Raw genomic sequence first — 22,642 nt, 5'->3', positions numbered from 1 at the left:
TCTGGTCTTCTTCGGTAATTTCTTACTGCTGCAAGATATATTCGAGAAGGCCTGTCCGGAAGCCCCTTGCTGCGCTGAGAATGTAACTTTCTTTGCGCGACCTGATTACTGCCATGCCACAGTGGAGCGTAGGTGGCGATTAAGGCAGTTGATCAAGCCTTTCCAAGATGGGGGAGGGGAGGCTTTCCTGTTGGCCCCTGCAAGGCTGAAGACAGTGATTAATGGGAAAGTCAGGATGTTCACGTCGTAAATTCAAGCGAATGAATACATGACGGAATTAAAGTCATAGACAGCATCAGTAGAAGATTAGTGTGCTAGAAGCTGGGCGCGATGCAAATCGGTGGGGTTGTATGAAAGCAGTGCCTTGGGAGGGGGGTCGCCGGCTGGCATCTTTAGTCACCATCATTCAGGCCGGTGATGGTCTGATTGCTCAGTTGGTAGGGGGGGCGGTGGGGGAGGTTGGGGTGAGGGCTGCGGGAGGATGGTTTGGAGGGGAGGTGCACAGGTGGGGAAAAGGGTTCTGAGAGGCGGGGTTGGAATATGCGGTGGTGCACAGGGTGGGGATATGAGGAAAAAACGGAAGAGAAAGGAGCAATGGGCTGTTTGCGATCAATGGGGTTGAAAGAGAAAAGAAAGGTGCTCAAGATACGATAAAATCAGAGAGAAGGTATATGAAAGGCAAAAAAAGAAAAATTTATATATTTGTAGAGAAGCAAGTAAGGTTAGGGTTAAATGACGAGATTACGAATTGCATCAATCAATATTTGTGGATTAAACGATCCCCGGAAAAGGCAAAAAATTGCAGAAGACTTGAAAATTCTTAGAGCTGATATATATTGTTTACAGGAGACGCATGTGGAACATACTAATAGAGGGATCCTGGGCTCACTTGGCATGAGAGTCGTCTGTTCCGAACAAGGTGCTAAGACCAAAGGGGTGGCAATAGAATCGGAGCAATAGATTGAAATTTGGAAGGCAGGTGGCAGATAGAAATGGAAGATGGGTGGCAGCGGAGTGTCACTATAGGCGAGGGTGCTTCACTTTATGCTCGGTACATGGTGCAATAACGGATGATCCTGCCGTAATGGACTTTTTGGCAGTGGAATTAGCAGGATGGCCCTCCCTTTATATTCTTTGTGGTGATTTTAACTTTAATGGGTCCTGGGATGGGTTAAGGGATCTGCTCGATGCCACTTCTAAGGGATACCAGCTAGTGTTAAAAGGCATTTTGGGATACGAAGTAGAGCTTACCCCTGAGATTATGGTTTTAGGGATTGCTGAGAAAGCGGGGGAAATGCATAGAGCTTTTATTTTGTATGGCTATGTCGCTTTACTGATTGTGCATTTCGTCTGCATGGCTGGATCCATGGCCCCCTACGTGTCAACAGTGGCTGGGTAAATTGTTATCCGTGTATCATCTTGAGGTCGCCTTGTATGAACAGAAGGGGAGACGTGCGAGGAGAAAAGGGCAGGCGATATAGGGGCAGTTTCAAGAATGGATTCGGACCCGTTAATGGCCACTGCGTGGGGGGTTGTTCAAAAGCTTTACTTCTCATTGAAATCTGAACTGTTAGGAATTTGATTATGATTATTATGTATTTTTTATCTCCTTTTTTCTATGAACTAAATTCTTCGCTTTGTAAAATTCATGTAATGAATTTTCTTTCTTTTCCGAATAATAAAAAAATAATACTAAAAAAAGGAAATAAGCGACTCTCCTGGAAAATGTCTGCATTCACATTTTTCCATTATAGGAAGGATGTCAAACTGCCACTCATCAGTCCTTGCACATTCAAAGCTACCCCTTCCTATTTTTATTTTTATATGTTCTCAACCTAACCTGTCGGGATCCTTCCATCTTTGCTCTTGGATAAAGTTACTTCACACCTATATCCATTGCATCTCAGCATTTAAAACTTAATACTGGAGGTAAAAAGCCGATGAGATATTACCAAACTACAAAGTCCACCAAGAACAGGAGGCACATGTTAGGTGTTTATACAGCTACTGTTGCTTTGAGCCCAATTGTTATGAGTCCCATGCTCCACTACCATGACCAGAGCCCAGTGTGCAGGCACCGGTCTTCACTCTCTCATAAATGGCAGATATTTTCTGTTGTACAGGACCCTAAATCAGTATGCCCACTCCCCATCTTGGGCACCTTTACATTTCCCATTGATGACTGACAGTCTACACATCTATGGTTGAGCAAGCTTTCCATCTAAGAATAATTAAAATATATATATTCGTAGCACGTGTTGGCCATAGATACATATGCTTTGCATACTCCTGCCATCTAGTGTAGGCCTTGGATGTTCTCAACTTGTTTTTCTTTGAAGAAGTCTTTCAAGTCACAAGGTACCGTGATTCCTCCTATAGTCTGTATTGTGCATGGTCATTGGCTCCTTTGTTAGATTGTTTTTGGTGCCATGGAGTTTGAACGTCGATCTCGAGCTCCATGACCAAAGCTTCGATCCCTGCCATAAGACCTTATGAATATCTACTGGTTTTCTTCAAGGGTTAGGGTCCGCCTGCAAGACTGAATACCTGTATGATTTTGGTTTACATTTTTTCCCCGCTTTCTTCCACTCCACCACTCAGAGGGATGGAAAAGACACTTTAATTTTTTTTTCCCCAAGTGCAACACCAAGTAGTCTGGGCAAGATCAAACCTATGTCTGCAACCTCTGTCTATCCCCTATACACGACAAGGTGTTGTATGAGCCGTGCCTTGTCTTCTGTTCCAAGAAAAGCTTCTGCTACAGAAGGAAAGTTGCTGGGCCCACTCCACCATGCAGGCGCACCAAGCCAATGATGTGTCGGACATCTTCGGGGAGCAGTAAATAGAGTTGGAGGAAGAACTCGAGGAGGCCAAGACACAGGCTGTGCCTATGGACATTCCCATACTGCTTGCCAGCAGCAGTGAATGCTCTAAATGATCCATCAGCATCAGAAGGGCACATGAGTACCCCAGCGAAAGCTGTACACACCCTCACTAAACCATCTAAAATGGCTCACGTAAGCCCACTGACCTTGGGCCATGGTATTATCCGGAAAAAGGCAAAGGTGCAAACACTCATCCCTCAGCCTAAAAAACCTTTGGCTTTGAAAAGTCAAAGGCATGGAAGGTTCCTTGGTGACGGTGTCCAAAAACCCAGCTTCAACCCAAGCAAAGCACCACTGGGCATCTGAACGAAAATATCATCTTCGGATCTGAAAAAACCTTCAGCTCCAAAACACGTTCAGCAGCAGAAAAGGTCATCTGCATTAATGATTCTGTTGGTTTTGAAATGGTCCTCGACGTCAAAAAATGGTGCTGGAGCCCAAACAGCAGCCTATGGAGCCCATTCATGAGAAAGTCCAAGAAAGACTTGATAACAAGCAAAAGGCCTTGTTTATTAATCCAGACATGGCCACAAAACTACCTCCCTGACCTATGGACACACTTCCTAAAATAAAGAAGAATTTTGAGGAAGAAATCATGGGGCCAGATCCACCCAAAACTCCAAAGAAGAAGCGTAAAGACACAGACACTAGCCGTATCCTTTTTCCTTTTTCAACTCCATCTCTTCATCCACTTAAACGTGCATAACCTCTCCTCCTTCACCTGTCCTTCCTATATTGTGATCTACAATACCACTAGTCCGTATGCAATCACCGGAATGCTTTCCTCTAGAACAACTGTATATATCACCCACACCGTCATCAACGGTTGACATTGACACAGGGGATGATATTCAACCCTATGATGCTTAACACTTAAAAGTATTTCTCCTCGTTGCGCCCTGCTAACACCACCCCTGGGGTTGGTGTTAGATTTTGGTGCTGCCTCAGGTTTACGAAAACCCGTAAATCTGAGGCAGCGTCAAAATGCAATGGGTGTTGCTGCGGCACGCCCATAGCAACACCCATTGCACGCCCCTTCCACGTATAGTGCTTCGGGGAAGGGGATGTATTTACAAGGTGGCGTTAAGCCACAAAAATGGCTTAATGCCACCTTGTATATGGCTCTGTGCTTAGCACCACAGGAGCATCACAATAAGTGACGCTTCTGTGGAGCTAGGGGGATCTAAATATGGCGCTACTTACTCATTTCAATAAACATAGCACATCACCACTATCCGTTTTCATGTAAATGGACAGTACCATTAGTTAAAGGTGTTGCCAATTGGAGTAACTACTGCACCACGTGTATTCATAAATTGCATCTTATCTCAGAAGTGGGGGCACATACATGTTCCCATATCTAGACGATAGGCTGATCAAAAGTGCCACCAGCCAAAGTACGGTTATGGCTAATCTAGTTTAACATCCTTCACAGAGTGTATTACGAAAGACGGATACTGCACGCGATGGGAAAGGCACAAGACCTTTTGAGGGGTGCCCAACTCTTCACAGTGTGCAGCACCCGCTTGAGTTCTGTGGGATCGCGGCAACCTCAAACAAAAAATAATCTTTGAAATTTGGCCCTGGACAGTGGTGGTGGGTTTTACCATCTGGTCCCAGTAGTCTACCCCCTTATACTTATATTGTCTTAATTGTCAGGACACAGAGACTAACTCCATCTGTCTTGTAATGGCAGCTGTAACATTTCCCTTTAAGTTGCGGCCTGCCATTCAGAGCGTGAGGGGAACAAGGTGGTTGTTTGGGAGGGGGCGACCTCGGCAAATCAGATCGCTCTATTATTTGAAGTTGCTTGCCCACTGTACTCCCGTTGACACAACCATCCACATATCTATACATTTTGAACAAAAATTTCTCTGAAACTACAGAAACGATTTACATCAAATCACAAAAACACGCTTTGTGAGGAAAGATCTAGCTTTCTGCCAAATTTTGTGTTATTCAGTTCAGCTGTTTTAGCTGTAGCACAATTTAAAAATCACTTTGGAAATTGGCTGTGGAAATTTGGTTTTGGGATTCCCCCTTCTCCTCTGTTCCCGCTTAACAGATCTATGTCTAGAGAGAGAGAAAAACACACTGTCTGAGAGAATTAGAACCACTCTTCTGTAAAATAGTTACTCTTAAGCAAGCTGTTTTGGCGCAGTAATTAAATAATTATGGCACCAGTAGATGGTGTTCAAATGTCAAAATCGAAGTCATTTGCAGCCACATTACCTGGACAGCTGTGGTTTGCTCTCAGAAAAAGGCTGGCTTTCAAGACCGTATTTTTGTAAGCAGTACCTTTTCTAAACAATGGACCCATAGAGCTTTTAAAGGTCTGTGATATTTGATGAAATCCACCTGTTCTTGTCTAAAATGTCAGTCAGCTACCAGTTTATACCGTACCCGAAGAATATTCTTTACTAATTCAAAAGGGTTCATACAACAAACAACCTGAAAGCTATGTTCTTGACAGAATGCGGAGGAATGACCATGGAGAAAAATAGATAACAATCATTTGGATCAGAGTCTGCTTTAGTGGGTGCGACCGGTGTGGTCGCACGGGGTGCTGACGTGGAGGTGGTGGGGGGGTAGAGGAGGCCGGGGCACGCTGACCTCGGAAGGGGAGGCACTGTGTTTAGCAATAACTTACAATTCAAAAGCACCTGAAGCAAAGTTCAATGTGCTTCAGCTGTCAGGCAACAATAAAAATGTCAAGATAACTCGTGTGATTTAATGTTCCTGATAGAGAGAGAGCAAGCAGAGTTTTGAGAAACAAAGGAGGGTGTTAGACAGCGGAGATTTGGCTTGTGGTCGTTTTGACTCACCATGAGGTAGCGCAGATGGTTAATATGCCTGTTGCAAGGAACAGATCTGTATTTTATGTGGATGGCGGAGTGGATTAGTACAGATGGCCTTTACCAGCGCCTTAAGAAAAAAAAATGAAATATATGTGAGGGGCTCTGGAGGGATGAGGGGAACGATAGTGTGGGAAATAGACTATAGCACAGGGTGCCACCAGCGCTAAAGCCGGCCCTGATTTGGATTACCAGTAGGTTTGCCTTGTGCATACAGCCATAGGCACAACTTAAAATACAGAGCATGCAGACAGACCATTACCTACTGATGAACATAGACATCATTTTACAGAAATTCTAACAGACATACGGGCATTAATGCATGCAAACAAACCACTGCACATGCACCAAGTTACACAGGTCAACGATTGTTCATAACCGCAGAGGGCGCAGAGTGTGATGTGCACAGGGTGATGTACATTCATTTCCTCCTATGCAGAAAAATACCTCCAGGAATTGGGGCAAATCAATAAGCTCTAGTATAATATAATGCCCTTCGATGAAAATGTATACTTCCTTCTTCCTCGTCACTGAGAAGGGCTAAATATGACAAGACACTCTAAAAATAACTCTTTGATTTTAGGTCTATCCTTGAGGGTGAGCTGATAAAGATTGCACTCAATATGAATGTCAACTCAAGTTCAGCAGATATTTTCCTTTCCACCTATTTAAGGGATGTTGGGAAGAGCTGACATTTTGTCCAGTAAAACTGGGAAATAGAATAACAGCTAACACCTAAGGCTTTGGAGGAGGCTTCGACTACACCATTACTTAAAACATCATCCCTCGAGCCTAGCAGGCGAGTTAGTGATTAGCTGCTCTTGGTTATAATCTTATTATTGAAAGTTCTCACAAGACGCCCCTATATAGTTTCAAGGCCACATAGACTTGTAAGACGTTATCGTATAGGCTATTTTTAGGCAGAAGAGCGGAACAGAGAGAGCACTTTTAAATGGCCAAAACAGCATCCTGAATGTCATGGACAGAGGCCACCATGTACTGCTGATGGCCCTGGACCTATACTCGGCTTTCAACACACTCACAAACCATATGCTGATGGTGGGGCTGAGAGTCACTGCGAGAGGGTCAGAGAGCGCACTCCCATGGTCAAGAAGTACTCTGGTTTTTGTAGGGGAATAACCGTTGTTACCAACCTGAGTGCTTCTGCCTATCGTCTGTCGGGCACTTCACCTGAAAAAAGAAAACAGACAAGAGTAAGTAACTGCGCCGGCCTATCAGCTAGATAAAGTCGAAACCTGGCGTGTCTGGTGTGATGCTCTCTTGTCTGTGGATGTTCGGACTAACGCATTTTTGAGTCGTCATACCACTACGGTCTGCAGGTGTTACGTCGGATGTGAACACATTTAACCGAAACACACCAAAAAAAAAAAACTGGGCACATTATCGGCGTACTATTAATGCCCGATGGAGGTTACTATGAACATATCAGTAAGGTAGAGACGTAACACATTTCTCCAGTGCTTTCGGCTATGCACTGGCTGACAGTTGCACACAAGACCAGGCTCAGTCGGGCCACAGTAGATCTTAAAATGTGACCACACAATATGTCTCCAGAAAAGCACGAAGATATACTTCGTTAGTCTTGACCAAACCAAAAGAGTATGAATGGACATGAGCAGGACGCGTTTTTGACATGTCTAAGAGCTTAGCTGACCAGACAATGGCAATGGAAAAAACTTGACTTTTAGAAAGGCACTTTAAAATTACCTATTTGTACAATAAGCCATTACAAGTCTCATGACATTGTAATTAATGGTGGGTAGGTTAAACTTTAGTTTTAGATTCTGCTTGACACACTATAACAAAGAGGGAAAGAAATGTGATCTAGATACCGAATGATGAGATAGGTGCAATTATACCATACTTTTTTCATATTTTAGATATAATGGGACTTTATTAATGGAACTCGATGTTTAATGCTTTGTAGTGATAATGTGCGTTTTAGCATTTCTGGAACTCCACGTTTTTGATTCCATATTATTGGTAAATCATGTTATTGAATTTCATTTTATACAATAGTCAGTTACAGCTTATTGCCATTACTATGATGTTCTATTTTGTGTCTGAGCGTGCTGTGTGTGTAATAGATTACAGCTATTTTTCGTGCTTCAGTAGTTTTATTTATAGCACTGTCAATACCAAGAACTATACATTGGGCTCACTTTCTAGATTTATGTTTATGCACTTGTAACTCTGTGTACCTGCCACAGACCTAGTCAGCGCACTCTTATTATACAGAAAAAGTAAAGTGTTCTCCTGTACTGTAACTGCTCCCCCTCTACCTGCCCCCCTCTACCTCCCCGCCTCAATATTGTGTGTTAGTGAAAGACTGGCCTCAATTTGAAACCATAGCTCCTTTTCAAAAAGGTCTACTGGCCTCTGGCAATTCAGTCGGTCGCAGAGGGTCACATTTCCTGTCTCCAGGGAGATGTCTAGGGAGTCCCTGTGACCGCCATACTCCCGTCCCAAGGAACACCCTCAGGCAGGGTGACCAGATTTTGAGGAGCAAAAGCCGGGACAGGTCAGACATAAAAGGAGGACTAACGACTTTACACTCATTATCATATCTGGCATGCACCGTTTTTTTTTAGCATAGCTTTGTCAATGTGTGCCAATACATGTGCGTGTTTACACACACACACACAAAATTTACAAGACTACCCATATACAATTAGCTATGCCTTGACCTCCCACCCTGCACCCCCCAACCCGCACCCACCCACCTCTCTCTGCTCCCTACTTGTCTCTCTGCTGGGACCAGACGGGGGCTGTGTTGCCTGACAGTAACAGATAAATTAATTATTGCATACTTTGTAAGCATCTGTTAAAGGAGAGCATACCTGAATTTTGCTTCCCTAGATAATCTGACCTTTGTCCCAAAAACCGGGACATTTGTTTAAAATTAAGAGAAGCGTCGGGACACCGGGACAGTCCCCAAAAAAACGGGACTGTCCGGGGAAATCCGGAACATCTGGTCACCCTACCCTCAGGGGGAGCAGCAATGGAGCCCCCATCTCTGTGTCGTGCACAGTCAGTGGAAGCCCTGATAGACTGTTTGCATCTGCCCCCATATCTTTAATATGGTGCGAAAGCAAAGGATTCCCTCACTTGCCTGGGGCCCCTGTGGACACGAGGCCACTCCGCCTCGGATTGCATTGGTGCACCGCTGGTGTCGGCAAGACCTGTATCACAGAGCCACGCAAGAATCTGTAGACTTTTTGTAATCCCAGAGTTCGCAGAGAGCACAACCGCGAGCGCACACACTCATTGCGCCCTGGGGGCACCTTGTATGGTAGGCGCTGTGGTAGTAGTACTGCTTTTGTAGACAGTGGCGCTCAGAGGCTGCTGCATGGTGGTACGCAGCGCTCTACCAAAACCACACACGAAATTGCAAACACTAAGTAATGTAATTGTGTTAATAGCAGTTCATTTTCTGCTTTTGATAAATTTCATACACAATATTTCACTGTCCTATTTGTGATGCACACAAAGAGGCGGACGCAGTACTTTACTTGTAAATAAAAAGGTGCCGGTGCCCAAAGTCCTCCTCTTAAACACGCGGCTGCTGCATTTAATTGTGTGATCACGGAATACTGAGGCGGCGAAATTCGGACGCCATCTCGGGCTTCTTTAATCCATATAAAACCACTCCGTGCCCCTTCAGCTCACTCTTGCAACTTTCTACTTTCTCCCTTTGTGACGCTTTTTCGTTTTTCCCTTCCTCTGTCTGTCCCATATGTGTCTTTTGCTCGCAGAAAATGCTTGAGGCTGGAGAATAAGCCCCGGCCCTCAAAAATAAGTGCCTGTGCTCAGCACCGGAAACAAGAAGCACAAATTAAGCACTGGGCGGACGAAATCAGTTCAGTTGGTACACACGTCTGTGTGCTTGCTCCACATTATCGCTATCTGACAATACCCCTTCCATGTCTTACCTGCCTTCTTTAGAGTTATTAAGCGTGACAGTCCTTCATTCCTGACCATAAAAAGTCCTAATTCTTGTATTACTTTATAGTGACCAACGAGACCTCACAATCCGATAAACCGTCCTTCCTTGAATATTTTGAGCAAAAAGAGAAAGAGAATCAAATGAGCAGTCTAGAAAACAATGCTTCCAGCCATTCGCAGACATCATCCGAGTGGAAGGTACCTCAGGAGGGAGACTACGAGTTTGTAAGTAGATTGAATTTCTGAACAAATTAGATTTGTGGAAAATGCTCCTGACGATGCAATCGACTTCTCTTTAAACTGTGTGAAAGCCCTTTTTTTATTGGCATTATTGTATTGTGTGAGCTGCAGGGCAATGTGATAACTTTAACTAATGTAGCCTTCCTGTCTGCCGCAATAAGGGAAGATTGAAATCTGTCTCCAGTGTTTTGTTTGAACCGTGAGTGGTTGGCAGACTTGATGAGGCGGGAGAGGGTGAACACGTGCTTTTTGCTAACATTTTAGACTGAACCTCTAAAAGTGCGGTTTGGTGGTGCATTGCTGACAAGGTGACATGTATGGTGCGATTTTATTTTTGGGAAAAGTGCTTTTAGCTATAAAATCCAGGTTTAGATGACTGTCACTCAAACACGACGTTGGCAACATGCATTTGTGAAGTACACGTTTTGATGGTGCTGGTCATCACACAGCTTTGTTTGCAGCCGGCGGTGATTGTCCTTCATTGACTGCGGTTTCAGAGAGGACACACGATCTGAGCAGTTACACACTCTGCAAACAAACCCACCTTTTTGCAATGTGCTGTATCAATTAAAAGCTGGCGTCGAGTGTGCAAGCATCATTTTTTGTTAGCTAAATGTTTTCTTAACTACTTGATTACCGAATAAAACACTTCAGTCATAAAGAAGATAAATTATCAACTTACAAATAGCCAAAAATGTCCCTGGGGAGGCTAGATCAGCGCTGTAGTTGGGGAGTGGGGCGAGGGGTTGGTTTTAAATATTTTTTCTGCGAAACAGTTCGGTACAGCTGCTTTCATCTACAGGGAGTGCAGAATTATTAGGCAAATGAGTATTTTGACCACATCATCCTCTTTATGCATGTTGTCTTACTCCAAGCTGTATAGGCTCGAAAGCCTACTACCAATTAAGCATATTAGGTGATGTGCATCTCTGTAATGAGAAGGGGTGTGGTCTAATGACATCAACACCCTATATCAGGTGTGCATAATTATTAGGCAACTTCCTTTCCTTTGGCAAAATGGGTCAAAAGAAGGACTTGACAGGCTCAGAAAAGTCAAAAATAGTGAGATATCTTGCAGAGGGATGCAGCACTCATAAAATTGCAAAGCTTCTGAAGCGTGATCTTCGAACAATCAAGCGTTTCATTCAAAATAGTCAACAGGGTCGCAAGAAGCGTGTGGAAAAACCAAGGCGCAAAATAACTGCCCATGAACTGAGAAAAGTCAAGCGTGCAGGTGCCACGATGCCACTTGCCACCAGTTTGGCCATATTTCAGAGCTGCAACATCACTGGAGTGCCCAAAAGCACAAGGTGTGCAATACTCAGAGACATGGCCAAGGTAAGAAAGGCTGAAAGACGACCACCACTGAACAAGACACACAAGCTGAAACGTCAAGACTGGGCCAAGAAATATCTCAAGACTGATTTTTCTAAGGTTTTATGGACTGATGAAATGAGAGTGAGTCTTGATGGGCCAGATGGATGGGCCCGTGGCTGGATTGGTAAAGGGCAGAGAGCTCCAGTCCGACTCAGACGCCAGCAAGGTGGAGGTGGAGTACTGGTTTGGGCTGGTATCATCAAAGATGAGCTTGTGGGGCCTTTTCGGGTTGAGGATGGAGTCAAGCTCAACTCCCAGTCCTACTGCCAGTTCCTGGAAGACACCTTCTTCAAGCAGTGGTACAGGAAGAAGTCTGCATCCTTCAAGAAAAACATGATTTTCATGCAGGACAATGCTCCATCACACGCGTCCAAGTACTCCACAGCGTGGCTGGCAAGAAAGGGTATAAAAGAAGGAAATCTAATGACATGGCTTCCTTGTTCACCTGATCTGAACCCCATTGAGAACCTGTGGTCCATCATCAAATGTGAGATTTACAAGGAGGGAAAACAGTACACCTCTCTGAACAGTGTCTGGGAGGCTGTGGTTGCTGCTGCACGCAATGTTGATGGTGAACAGATCAAAACACTGACGGAATCCATGGATGGCAGGCTTTTGAGTGTCCTTGCAAAGAAAGGTGGCTATATTGGTCACTGATTTGTTTTTGTTTTGTTTTTGAATGTCAGAAATGTATATTTGTGAATGTTGAGATGTTATATTGGTTTCACTGGTAATAATAAATAATTGAAATGGGTATATATTTTTTTTTTGTTAAGTTGCCTAATAATTATGCACAGTAATAGTCACCTGCACACACAGATATCCCCCTAACATAGCTGAAACTAAAAACAAACTAAAAACTACTTCCAAAAATATTCAGCTTTGATATTAATGAGTTTTTTGGGTTCATTGAGAACATGGTTGTTGTTCAATAATAAAATTAATCCTCAAAAATACAACTTGCCTAATAATTCTGCACTCCCTGTATAGTGAGATGACTGTCAGATTTCAACAGGAAATCTTACACAAAATCTGTTTTGAAAGTCCTCAAAAATGTTGGTTATTTAAAACAAATATATTGTATTTTCTCTTTTAGTACCCCTACCGATCCGCCTTCCTCTCCCTTTCCAGTGGCCCCTCTCATCCTCTCTGCTTGTCGTCTAATGTGTTTCACCATTATTTCCCAGCTGGATCATTGATAAATCTAAAGCTCATCCAACCCCCCACCAATTTTACCGGCCAAGCTACGCCTCTCGACCCATTTGTGTGGGTATGCCTAATGCCCACATCCGGAAACAGAACAAAACGCAACATGGATTCATCACAATTTTTTAAAGTCAAATCGGACCCTTTTTGGAAAGTGGGTTGCTGTAGATTTTGGGCCCTACCTGAACCAGCATCTAGGGAAACCTAGCAAACCTGCAAATTTGTGAAAACTAGACACCTGGGGTAATCCAGGGTGGGGTGATTGTGTGGCTCTCACCATGTTTTTTTAATCCAGAATCCCTTGAGAACTTCAACCTTTGATTTAAAAAAAAATCTCATGTTTCTGTTATGGAAAGTTCTGAAATCTGCAGGGAGCCACAAGCTTCCTTTTACTTAGCATTCCCCCCATGTATCTTGATCAAAAAATGATACCTCACCTGTGTGGGTAGGCCTAGTGTCTGCAGCAGGAAAGGGCCAAAAATGCAATATGGAAACATCACATTTTTCCACTCAAACTGACCCTTTTTTGGCAAAGTGGGTAGCTGTGGATTTTGAGCTTTAGCTAAGCCAACACCCAGAGAAACCTAGCAAACCTGCACATTTTTTGATGCTAGATACCTGGGGGAATCCTCAGCAGGGTGACTTGCATGTTCTTATCATGTTTTTACCTAGAATCTCTTTCAAACCTCACATGTTGACCAAGAAAACACTGTTTCCTCATATTTCGTACCTGGATTTCTTGGCCCATCCACACAAGTGAGGTAACATTGTTTTCAGGAGACCTAAGGGAATGCTAGGTAGTAGGAAACGTGTGGCTTCCTGTCGATTGCAGTTTTCCTCACAAAGATATGAGGAAAGTGTGTCAAAATTTGAGGTGTGCTGGGCATTGTGGTTAAGAAAATATGGGATCCACTCTAAGAACTCCACCCTGGACCCCCCCTGCGTGTTCAGTTTTTAAAACTACCTTGGTATGGTAGGTTTTCCCAGGGGGTAGCCTGCCGAAGCCCAATAAGGGCAAACACTACTATTGCAAGTGGGATGATATTGGGAGTTTGCCACACTCTCCTGGTCCATATGCAAAAACAATACTCAAAGGAAGCGAATGTCCTAATACTTGCCATTGGTATGGGATTCCTTAGTCTGCAGGGGAGCAGAAAGACTGTTGAGGCTTTAAGGCTGTTTGGATGGGCCAGACCTACCCACCTATTTTATGAAAAAATATATATTCCTGCCAAATCATTGGGCCTTCTGCCCCACTCCACCCCCCTGTAGTGGCAAATTGGAGTAAACCTCCTTCACCAGTTTTTCTGCGTGCCCCAGTCTCTCACCAGTTTTTTTTTTTTTATTTAGTAGTGGGGGCATGGTCATGCCCATAGTGGGCCTCCTCCCTTATACTAATTTTTGTATTATACCCTAGTGTCTCTTGGGCTTTCTTGCTCTCCGTGGGAGGCAGATCGGAAGTAATTACTCCCATTGCCCGGGAGCGGAGGGGACAGGGAGCATAACAATTAGTAGGACTTGGGATAAGCATAAACCGTTGCCCAAGGGACCACTCCAAAATCCCTGGTGTCTAATGGGTGGATCCCTGCTTGGGGCCCATCACTCTCCTGTGGCGATCCACAAGCAGGGATCCACTGGACAGAGATATCTTTGGAAAGGGGAGAGTCTCCCTTTCCAAAGAGAAGCAGTGCTCAGGGTGCTTAGATATGTCCCACCCGGCAAAGCACTAATGCAATGAAAGTAAAACGAGCCGTTCGGCTCGTTTTCTGTTCTGTTTGCTGTAATGATGTCAGCTTGCCCTGTGTGCTGATTGTCAATACAGAAAGGGAAAACAAACACTTGCTTTTCTCAGCCAGGCTGAGGAGGAAAGAAAATAAAGGAATCCCTATGGTGCAGAGCACAGGAGGAGCATTTATATTTCTTTCCAGTGTCAGCCAATGGCCATCACCTACACATAGGAGGTTAATTTTATTTATTAGTGTTTTGTCATTTGTTCCAACATTCTTCTCTAAAACATAGGTTGTGCCATCAGAGTATAACTTTAAGCAGAAGTGTAATTATGCTTTAGATGCAAATCCGGTTAAAAAGCTTTGGCTAAAAATTATCCAAATCAACGATGTGAGAACGAGCCTCTTTTTGCATGGTCACCTTAATTTTTAGGTGTGGCTGGAGAAGCACAGGTGTCACCAAACATTGCTTGATCAACGAAAAAAAGAGGTTTCAGAGTGCTACAGAATAAGAGGCTAGTATTTCACAGACACATTGATTCACTTTAGTACAGGATTTGACTGGACTGAAGTTGTGTGCTTCCACTGAAAAGAACACTTGTATTGTAGTTTTTGGCATGTGGCAAAGCTTATACTCAGTACCCTACAACCTGGTTGGTTATGGAGGTAGGCCAATGATCATGGCTGTAGGCTTAATTTGTATATTATGAAATGTTATGATGAATGCAGTATGTCTGATGTATTGTTTGTTGTAATTACTCTCTATGAAAGCCTGCACAGAAATATTTTGTTTTCTCTAACAAATTACTTTATTAGTCAAGGGCTTTGGTGTTGGTTATTCCCTGTGACCAACTGGGGATATAGATTTTATCTTTGAGAATCCTTGTTAAGCCTCTAGGAGAGGTAATATTTTGTGTAGCCAACTGTAATTTTTGTATTCCTTTGTAATACTATGACTGTGTACCTGATACCTCAAAACAGTGGGCCTGAGTTTGGTATAGTGGCAAGCTACTGGCCTGATTGATGCACTTGAAAAGGTATGTTCGATACTGTAGGTCTGATCTGCTTATTATGAAAAGTTACGGCAAAGGCAATAGGCCTAGCTTATTTATTCTGAAAAGTATTTGTTAAAGCCAGGAGGCCTTTAACAGTTGGTTATCATCACATTGTGTCACAGGCCATCAGCAGGTTATTTTGTTACATGTAATCTCACATATTTCCGTAGCAGACAAGCATTATGATGTTGGCCATCCAGTCTGATGAACCCTGGTGATTTTCACTGCAATGATTCTTGTTAGGCTGCACTAAGAGATGTTGTATATTGTTTTGCAAACTGTATTTTTCTAAATATTTCCAATTTTATGACTACAAGCATGATGGTTGCCTGCTTATGTGCGTTTGGTAGGCTTGTGTTGATTGATTGAAGGCATAGGCCTTATCAGTTCATTGAGGAAGGTTATGCCAGGCATTAGGCTGTTATGGATGCATTGTTCATGCACTGTGCTAAAGCCTGTATGCAGGTTTTGTGTTACATGCATACTCACAGATTACTGTGATAGGCAGTGGTTTTGGTGTTGTGATGTACCCAGACAAGCTATGGGGATAGAAGATGGGTACTAGGTTAATCCTTGTTAGACTCTCTTAGGAGGGAGTTTATATTGTTATGACAGCTGTAGTTCTGTACATAATTCTGCCACAGTCTATCTGATGTGGGAAAACTTACAGCCTAGACTGTAGGTCTGAGTTGGTTATGGTGACACTTCAATGATAGAAGTTATATGCTTGATTGTTTGGTATGAATAGTAAGAATACTTAAAGTAGGCCTGGCATACTTATATGTTGAAGTCGATAGGCAAATAAAGATGGGTTCTTATTACTCTGTATTAAAGCCTACAGATAGGTATTTTGATACATGGAATCTCACAGATTACTGAAGTAGGCAAGGGATTATGGTGTTGATTTACCCCTTCAGATAAACTATGGGTACAAATTACTTGCTTTTTTGCACTGTGAGAATCCTTGTTAGGCCCGTTTAAAAGAGATAGTACTTTGCTTTGCCAACTATAATTTTGTATACTTTTGTAATTTTATAATTTTATGCCTTGTAAGAAATCTTCAGCTCTATACAGTAGGCTTTGGTTGATTAGGGTCGCCAGTCAGTCATAACAGCTATAGGCCTGATTGGTTATCTAGGAAAATATTATTTAAGTATCATAGGCCTGATCTGTTTATTATGAAAAAGAGGCAGTCGGCCTAATTTATTTACTATGCAACACATATGTTAAAGGCAATAGGCCTTTAACAGTACACTCATTTTGCACCATGTTAAAGCCTCCAGGCGGATATTTTGTTACATGAAACCCGAAAGATTATCCTTGTAGGGAAGAAAGTTGGTGTTAGCCTCAGTCTTTGACAAACCCTAGGGTTAGAAGATTTGCTCTCTGATATTTCTTGCTAGAATCACTTTGGGAGTGCTGACTGGCTTTGCTGTCTGTCAGGATCTTGCAAAAAAAATAAAATAATTAAGCAATATATACTTCATGGGGTCATGGTTCAGTCAACATCAGTCACTGGCTCTCTTGCCCCTTGAATGACACTATTTTCTGATCCGATATGCACAACTACCTGAAAATCTGTGCTTCAGTGTCAGGCTAGTCCTTTAGTTTTTATTAATTTTCTCCTTTTATAGTCACTATGTTCATTTTGCTTGCTTCTCCTCTTTTTATTTTATTTTTTCTCTCCAGGCAGTGTAAATGGGACGCTTGCTTCCTGCTCATTTATGATGCAGTGTTTTGCATCATACATCAGCATGTACTGTAAACCAGATAACCATTATGAAGTGCTGTTGTCTGTAATGTATCATTGGCTTACTATTCCAAGATGATCAATACATTGGTTCTTAATGTGGAGACTATGCTGGAATTTAAAACAACAATATGCCATGTAGAGTAACACTGCAAGTCTGACAACATCTGCTGTGTTTCGTTTCTTACTCACAAGCAGTTGCCCACCGTTTATGGATGGCTGCATGTTTTCTTTTATTATACTTGTATATTTTTTGAGTCTGTCTTGCATATGTTGTGCAGTTTGTATGTGTTTTATTGTAGTTGTGTCAGAGGGTGCATGTGAGAACTATTAAGTTGATGGATGAATGGATGCTTGAGTGCAAATATTAGACACAGCGTGGGTGCCTGTATGATGAGTTAGTGAGTGCCTAAAACTATCAATAACACCAAAGGTACTTTCATTCATGAGCCACGCACTTTGTCATTGTCATTTCTTGTTTGTGGACTGATGCTGCTGGTTTTTTCAACTCTGCACCTAGGGTGCTGCTGTCCAGTCCATGTGCATGTGCTCTGACCCTAAACATGGTGAATGTTTTCTAATTCGCATATTTAACTTCTGAGCAAATCCATAGTATATGGTGCAGGAAATACATCTGTGGTATGTTAACTGTCATCTGTAGACAACAATAGATGTGGTGGTGTCCACTACGCTTACAAAGAATGCAAGTGGTTAGGCCTACCTGTGCATCTAACTCATGCAGCCTTTAAAACCTGCAGTGGAACCTGTCAAAATCACCCTTTTTGACAGGAAAGAACCCTACTTTTAAATATGAAATGTCACCCCTAAGTTGGCCATGTAGCCCTCTGGGAGGGGTGCCTATTGTTCAAAAGTGGTACATACAAAAATTTAGTTTTGGCGTGTTTCTACAGTGACAAGCCCCCAAAAGCTATTTGTACTATTAAAGGGCAGTAGCTGTCCTATGAGAAAAACTAAAGTTTAGAATAAAATCATAACTCTGCTGTGTTTTGTTTGGATCAAGCTGCCTGATTAACTCAACCACTATCTTTAATGTTTATTAAAATTCAAAATCAATGAAATAGTAAATTCTTTAATTAATATATGTGTGTGTGTATATAAATATATATATATTCGATGGCATGTGTAGCTATAGATACACGTGCTTTGCATAAGTCCACCACCATCTAGTGTTGGGCTTGGAGTGTTACAAGATGTTTTCTTCGAAGAAGGTTTTCAAGTCACAGGATCGCGTGCCTCCTCCTCTGGGTAATACTGTGCATGGGCATCAAGCCGTTTGTTAGATTGTTTTCTTTCCACCGTTTGGTTCGGACGTGTTTCCTCTGGCTCTGGGACATCTCGGTTCGGTATCTTCTGAACTTCTTCTAACTTTCTATAAACGTTGGTATCGTTTTGATCGTGTTTTTCCACTTTATAGTCGATCCGATTATAATCGTAGGGGGCGATTTCACGCCCTTAGGGGTGACCTCGCCCTTTTTGGGCCTACTTCGACACATTGTAGTCAAACTATGTTAGGCTGATGGAACGTTCTCAGTTTTGATTCTGTCCTTTGTGTCACACACAATTTCCCTACACCGATCACCATTTGGTGTGCAATCTGTGCCTGTCTCCGGAGCACAGAGAAGAGACCTGCAATGCTTGTAGATCATTTCGATCCAAAAAGACTCTTCGGGACTGAAGAGCGCATCAAATGGAGATGGCGTCCAAGTCATCAGAACACACACCCGAGATCTTTAGAGAAAAACACACGCAAGAGGAAGTAGGATAGCGTGTAGCCATTTCCATTGCAGATTCGGATCGAGATTCAGATGTCGACAGCCAATCCATCCCATCGGCACAGTACGTGAGTACCCCAGCCCTGTCACACCAAACAAAGAAAATTAAAAAGACTCCTGCATCGATCTTTGGTCCTCCACTGCCTTCGGGCCATGGTCAAACCCGAAAAAAAACCTTTGGATGACCAACGCTCGGGTTTGGCACCGAAACAAAAGACATTTGGCATACACTAAACAGACTGCCACCTCTGTTTCTGTCCCAAGCCGAAAATTAGACTTTTCTCCCTCTGAGCCGAAAAAATTAACAGCACTTTCAGAGCTGACATTTTTGGTCCAAGCCAAGCATTCCGTATCCAAACCTTCTGAATCGAAAGCTGCCAATAGTAAATATTCTCCAGCTACTGAGGAGTCATCTGGAATACAACCTATTTTAGAGGTTATGGACGCTAAACAGTGAACAATTTTTGTACACAAAGAAACAGGAAGGATCATAGCCTCTCCTCCTCCAACCACTAAAAGAAAACTCATTTTTCAAGAGACTTTAGACGCTGGGCCTCCACCTTTCAAAGTCCTTAAACAGAAGGAGAAACAAAAGGCAACACAACAACCTTAGCCTTCACCACCACATTCTCCTTCCCTTCCTTCTACCCCACTACCTCCACCACGACCTTCACCTACGCACTCAACAGAGTTCTCCCCACAGGCTTCATCTACATCACCACATGGGGATGATTTAACTGATCCTCGAGAAAAGGTAGACCCATGGGATAAATATGACACAAATCCCATTCTCCCTACTGACCCAGATGTACACCCAGCAAGTCCATCTCCCCCTGAAGATACCACTGCTTATAATCAAGTTATAGCCAGGGCAGCTACGTATCATAATTTACAGTTACATACAGATCCTATTGAGGATGATGTTTTTGTTTAATACTTAAACATCTACTCACAAAGAGTACCAGTGTCTCCTTATGCTTCCAGGAATGCTTAGACATGCTGAAGACATTTTTAAAGAGCCTGTAAAAGCAAGAATCATTACACCCAGGGTTGATTTGAAAAAAAAATATATATACAAACATGCACCTTCTGATCCAGTTTTTATTAGGGCACATTTACCACCTGATTCTATAGTGGTAAGTGCAGCAAGAAAACGAGCCAATAGCCAGTCTACAAGAGATGCTCCTCCTCCAGACAAAGAAAGTCGAATATTTGATGCAGCAGGTAAAAGAGTTGCTACTCAAGCTGCCAACCACTGGAGGATTGTAAATTCACAAGCACTCCTAGGAAGGTATGATAGGGCTCATTGGGATCAGATGGAAGACTTGTTACAATGTCTTCTACTGGAACATCAAAAAAGGGTGCAACAAATAGTGTCAGAAGGACAGATTATTTCTAATAATGCAATCAGATGCACTACTAATGCAGCTGATACAGCGGCAAGGGGAGTCAACACCAGCATAATCATTAGGAGACATGCATGGCTAAGAGCTTCAGGATTTAAGCCAGAGATACAGCAAGCGGTATTAAACATGCCCTGCGATAAAGAACATTTATTTGGACCAGAAGTTGAGACCACAATATATAGGCTTAAAAGGTCTCAGAAACAGCTAAAGCAATATGTGCATTATACACCACACCCACTACATGCACTTTTTGTAGGCCACAATTTAGTGGTGGTTTCAAACCATCAACCACAGAACCATCCACTTCACAACAAAAACAAGGGCCACACTTCTGTAACAGAGGTTAATTCATAGGCTTTTATAAAGGATCGAGTTATAGAGGAAGAGGTAAATCAGCGTTCCCAGAGGTTCCTCTGCCTCAACAAAACAGTGACTTATTATAAATACTCACAAAGCATACATCTCCTGTGGGAGGAAGACTGGTACATTTTTACCCACAATGGTACAACATCAACACAGATCAATGAGTTCTAGCAATTATCTGACATGGCTATTGTCTAGAACTCATCTCTATTCCACCAAACATTCCCCCTCGTTCACACAGACTTACTCAGGGACATCTCACTTTATTAAAACAGGAGGTAAAATCACTACTACTCAGAGGACCCATCGAGATAGTGCCTGTATCCCGACAGGGACTCGGAGTATATTCACAATACTTCCGCATACCAAAGAAAGATGATACTCGCTTACTACCAATTTAATTTTAGATCTTAGACCCCTCAATCCATACGTCCTTTCAGAACACTTGCATATAGTCACTCTACAAGACACCTTTCCCCTACTACAAAAACAAGATTACATGACAGCATTAGACCTCAAGGATGCTTATTTCCACATTCCAATAAATCCAGCACATCAAAAATATCTAACATTTGTCATAGCAGGAAAGCACTACCAATTCAAAGTGCTACCATTCGGGGTAACCGCAGCATTAAAGGTGTTCACTAAATGCTTAGCAGTCGTTGCAGTATTCCTCAGGAGATAACACATACTTGTCTTCCCATATCTAGACGACTGGCACATAAAAGCCAGTACAATTCAGATTTGTCAACAACATACTCTGTATACCATAGACATCCTACACAATCTAAGATTCACAATCGATTACCACAAGTCTTACCTGCAACCATCACAGATACAACTGTATCTGGGAGCAATTCTGAACACTCAATCAGGATTAGCATATCCAAACCCAGTAAGGATCCAAGCATTACACAATCTCATATCTCAACTACAGTACAACCACACTTATACAGTAAAAAAATTGGGAATGATGGCTTCATGCATAGCCGTAGTCCCCAATGCAAGACCCCACATGCGACCTCTACAGCAGTGTCTTTCTCAACAATGGTCTCAGGCACATGGTCAAATTCAGGGTCTAGTGTAGTTGGACCGCCAGACTCCCCGATCTCTGCAATGGTGGAATTACACCAACCTATCAAAAGGGCAGCCCTTTCAGGAACCAGTGCCTCAGACCACAATCACAACAGATGCATCACTGATAGGTTGGAACGCTCATCTAAACAACCTCACTATAAAGGGGTAATGGAACTCAATTCAACAGACTTATCACATAAACTAAGTGGAATTACTAGCAGTATTCCCAGCACTCAAAGCTTTTCAGACACAAATCACACACAAAGTAGTATTAATACGGACAGACAATATGACCACAATGTATTACCTACAAAAACAGGGGGTGACACACTCATCTCAATTGTCCCTTTTAGCACAGACAATTTGGAACTGGGCAATTCACAATCACATTCAATTACTGGCAGAGTATCTTCCAGGGATACACAATCAACCAGCGGACCTCTTAAGCACGACGCAGCAACAAGTCCACGTATGGGAAATGCACCCACAATTGATTCAACAATACTTCCAAATGTGGGGGACCCCAGACATAGATCTTTTCACCACAAAAGAAAATGCAAAATGCCTAAGCTTCGTATCCAGTTACCACCACCCTCAATCCAAGGGCAATGCTCTATGGCTGAACTGGCCAGGGATATTTGCTTATGCTTTTCCACCTCTCCCACTAATTCCATCTTTGATTTATAAAAAAAAAAAAAAAAAAGACGAAACAAACCTCACTCATTATGATACTCATAGCTCCCACATGGGCATGTCAACATTGGTACACAACACTATTGGACCTGTCTGTAGTACCATTTCACAAGCTGCCAACAAAACAAATCGACATCCAAATCCCAGCACACCCAACCTGACTATTTGCCTCCTGAAGTCATAGAGATTGGCTGCTTACAACTTCTATCTGAATGTATGGAAATTCTAAAAAGAAGCATGCAAACCCAC

The 22,642-nt window shown here is 42.7% G+C and overlaps 1 protein-coding gene across 3 annotated transcripts in view; it reads left to right on the top strand.

Annotated features, from left to right (window-relative positions):
- STK4 (serine/threonine kinase 4) overlaps positions 1 to 22,642 on the top strand; it is a 214,606-nt gene that overhangs the window by 145,485 nt on the left and 46,479 nt on the right. For all 3 annotated transcript variants that reach the window (XM_069243539.1, XM_069243538.1, XM_069243540.1), the window contains exon 10: positions 9,774 to 9,931. In XM_069243539.1, coding sequence (XP_069099640.1) covers positions 9,774 to 9,931 — 158 coding nt within the window. The remainder of the gene's footprint in view (positions 1 to 9,773; positions 9,932 to 22,642) is intronic.

Source organism: Pleurodeles waltl, chromosome 7 (assembly GCF_031143425.1).
Source record: "Pleurodeles waltl isolate 20211129_DDA chromosome 7, aPleWal1.hap1.20221129, whole genome shotgun sequence".
NCBI classification, from domain to species: Eukaryota; Metazoa; Chordata; class Amphibia; order Caudata; family Salamandridae; genus Pleurodeles; species Pleurodeles waltl.
This window is presented reverse-complemented; position numbering and strand designations above follow the sequence as displayed.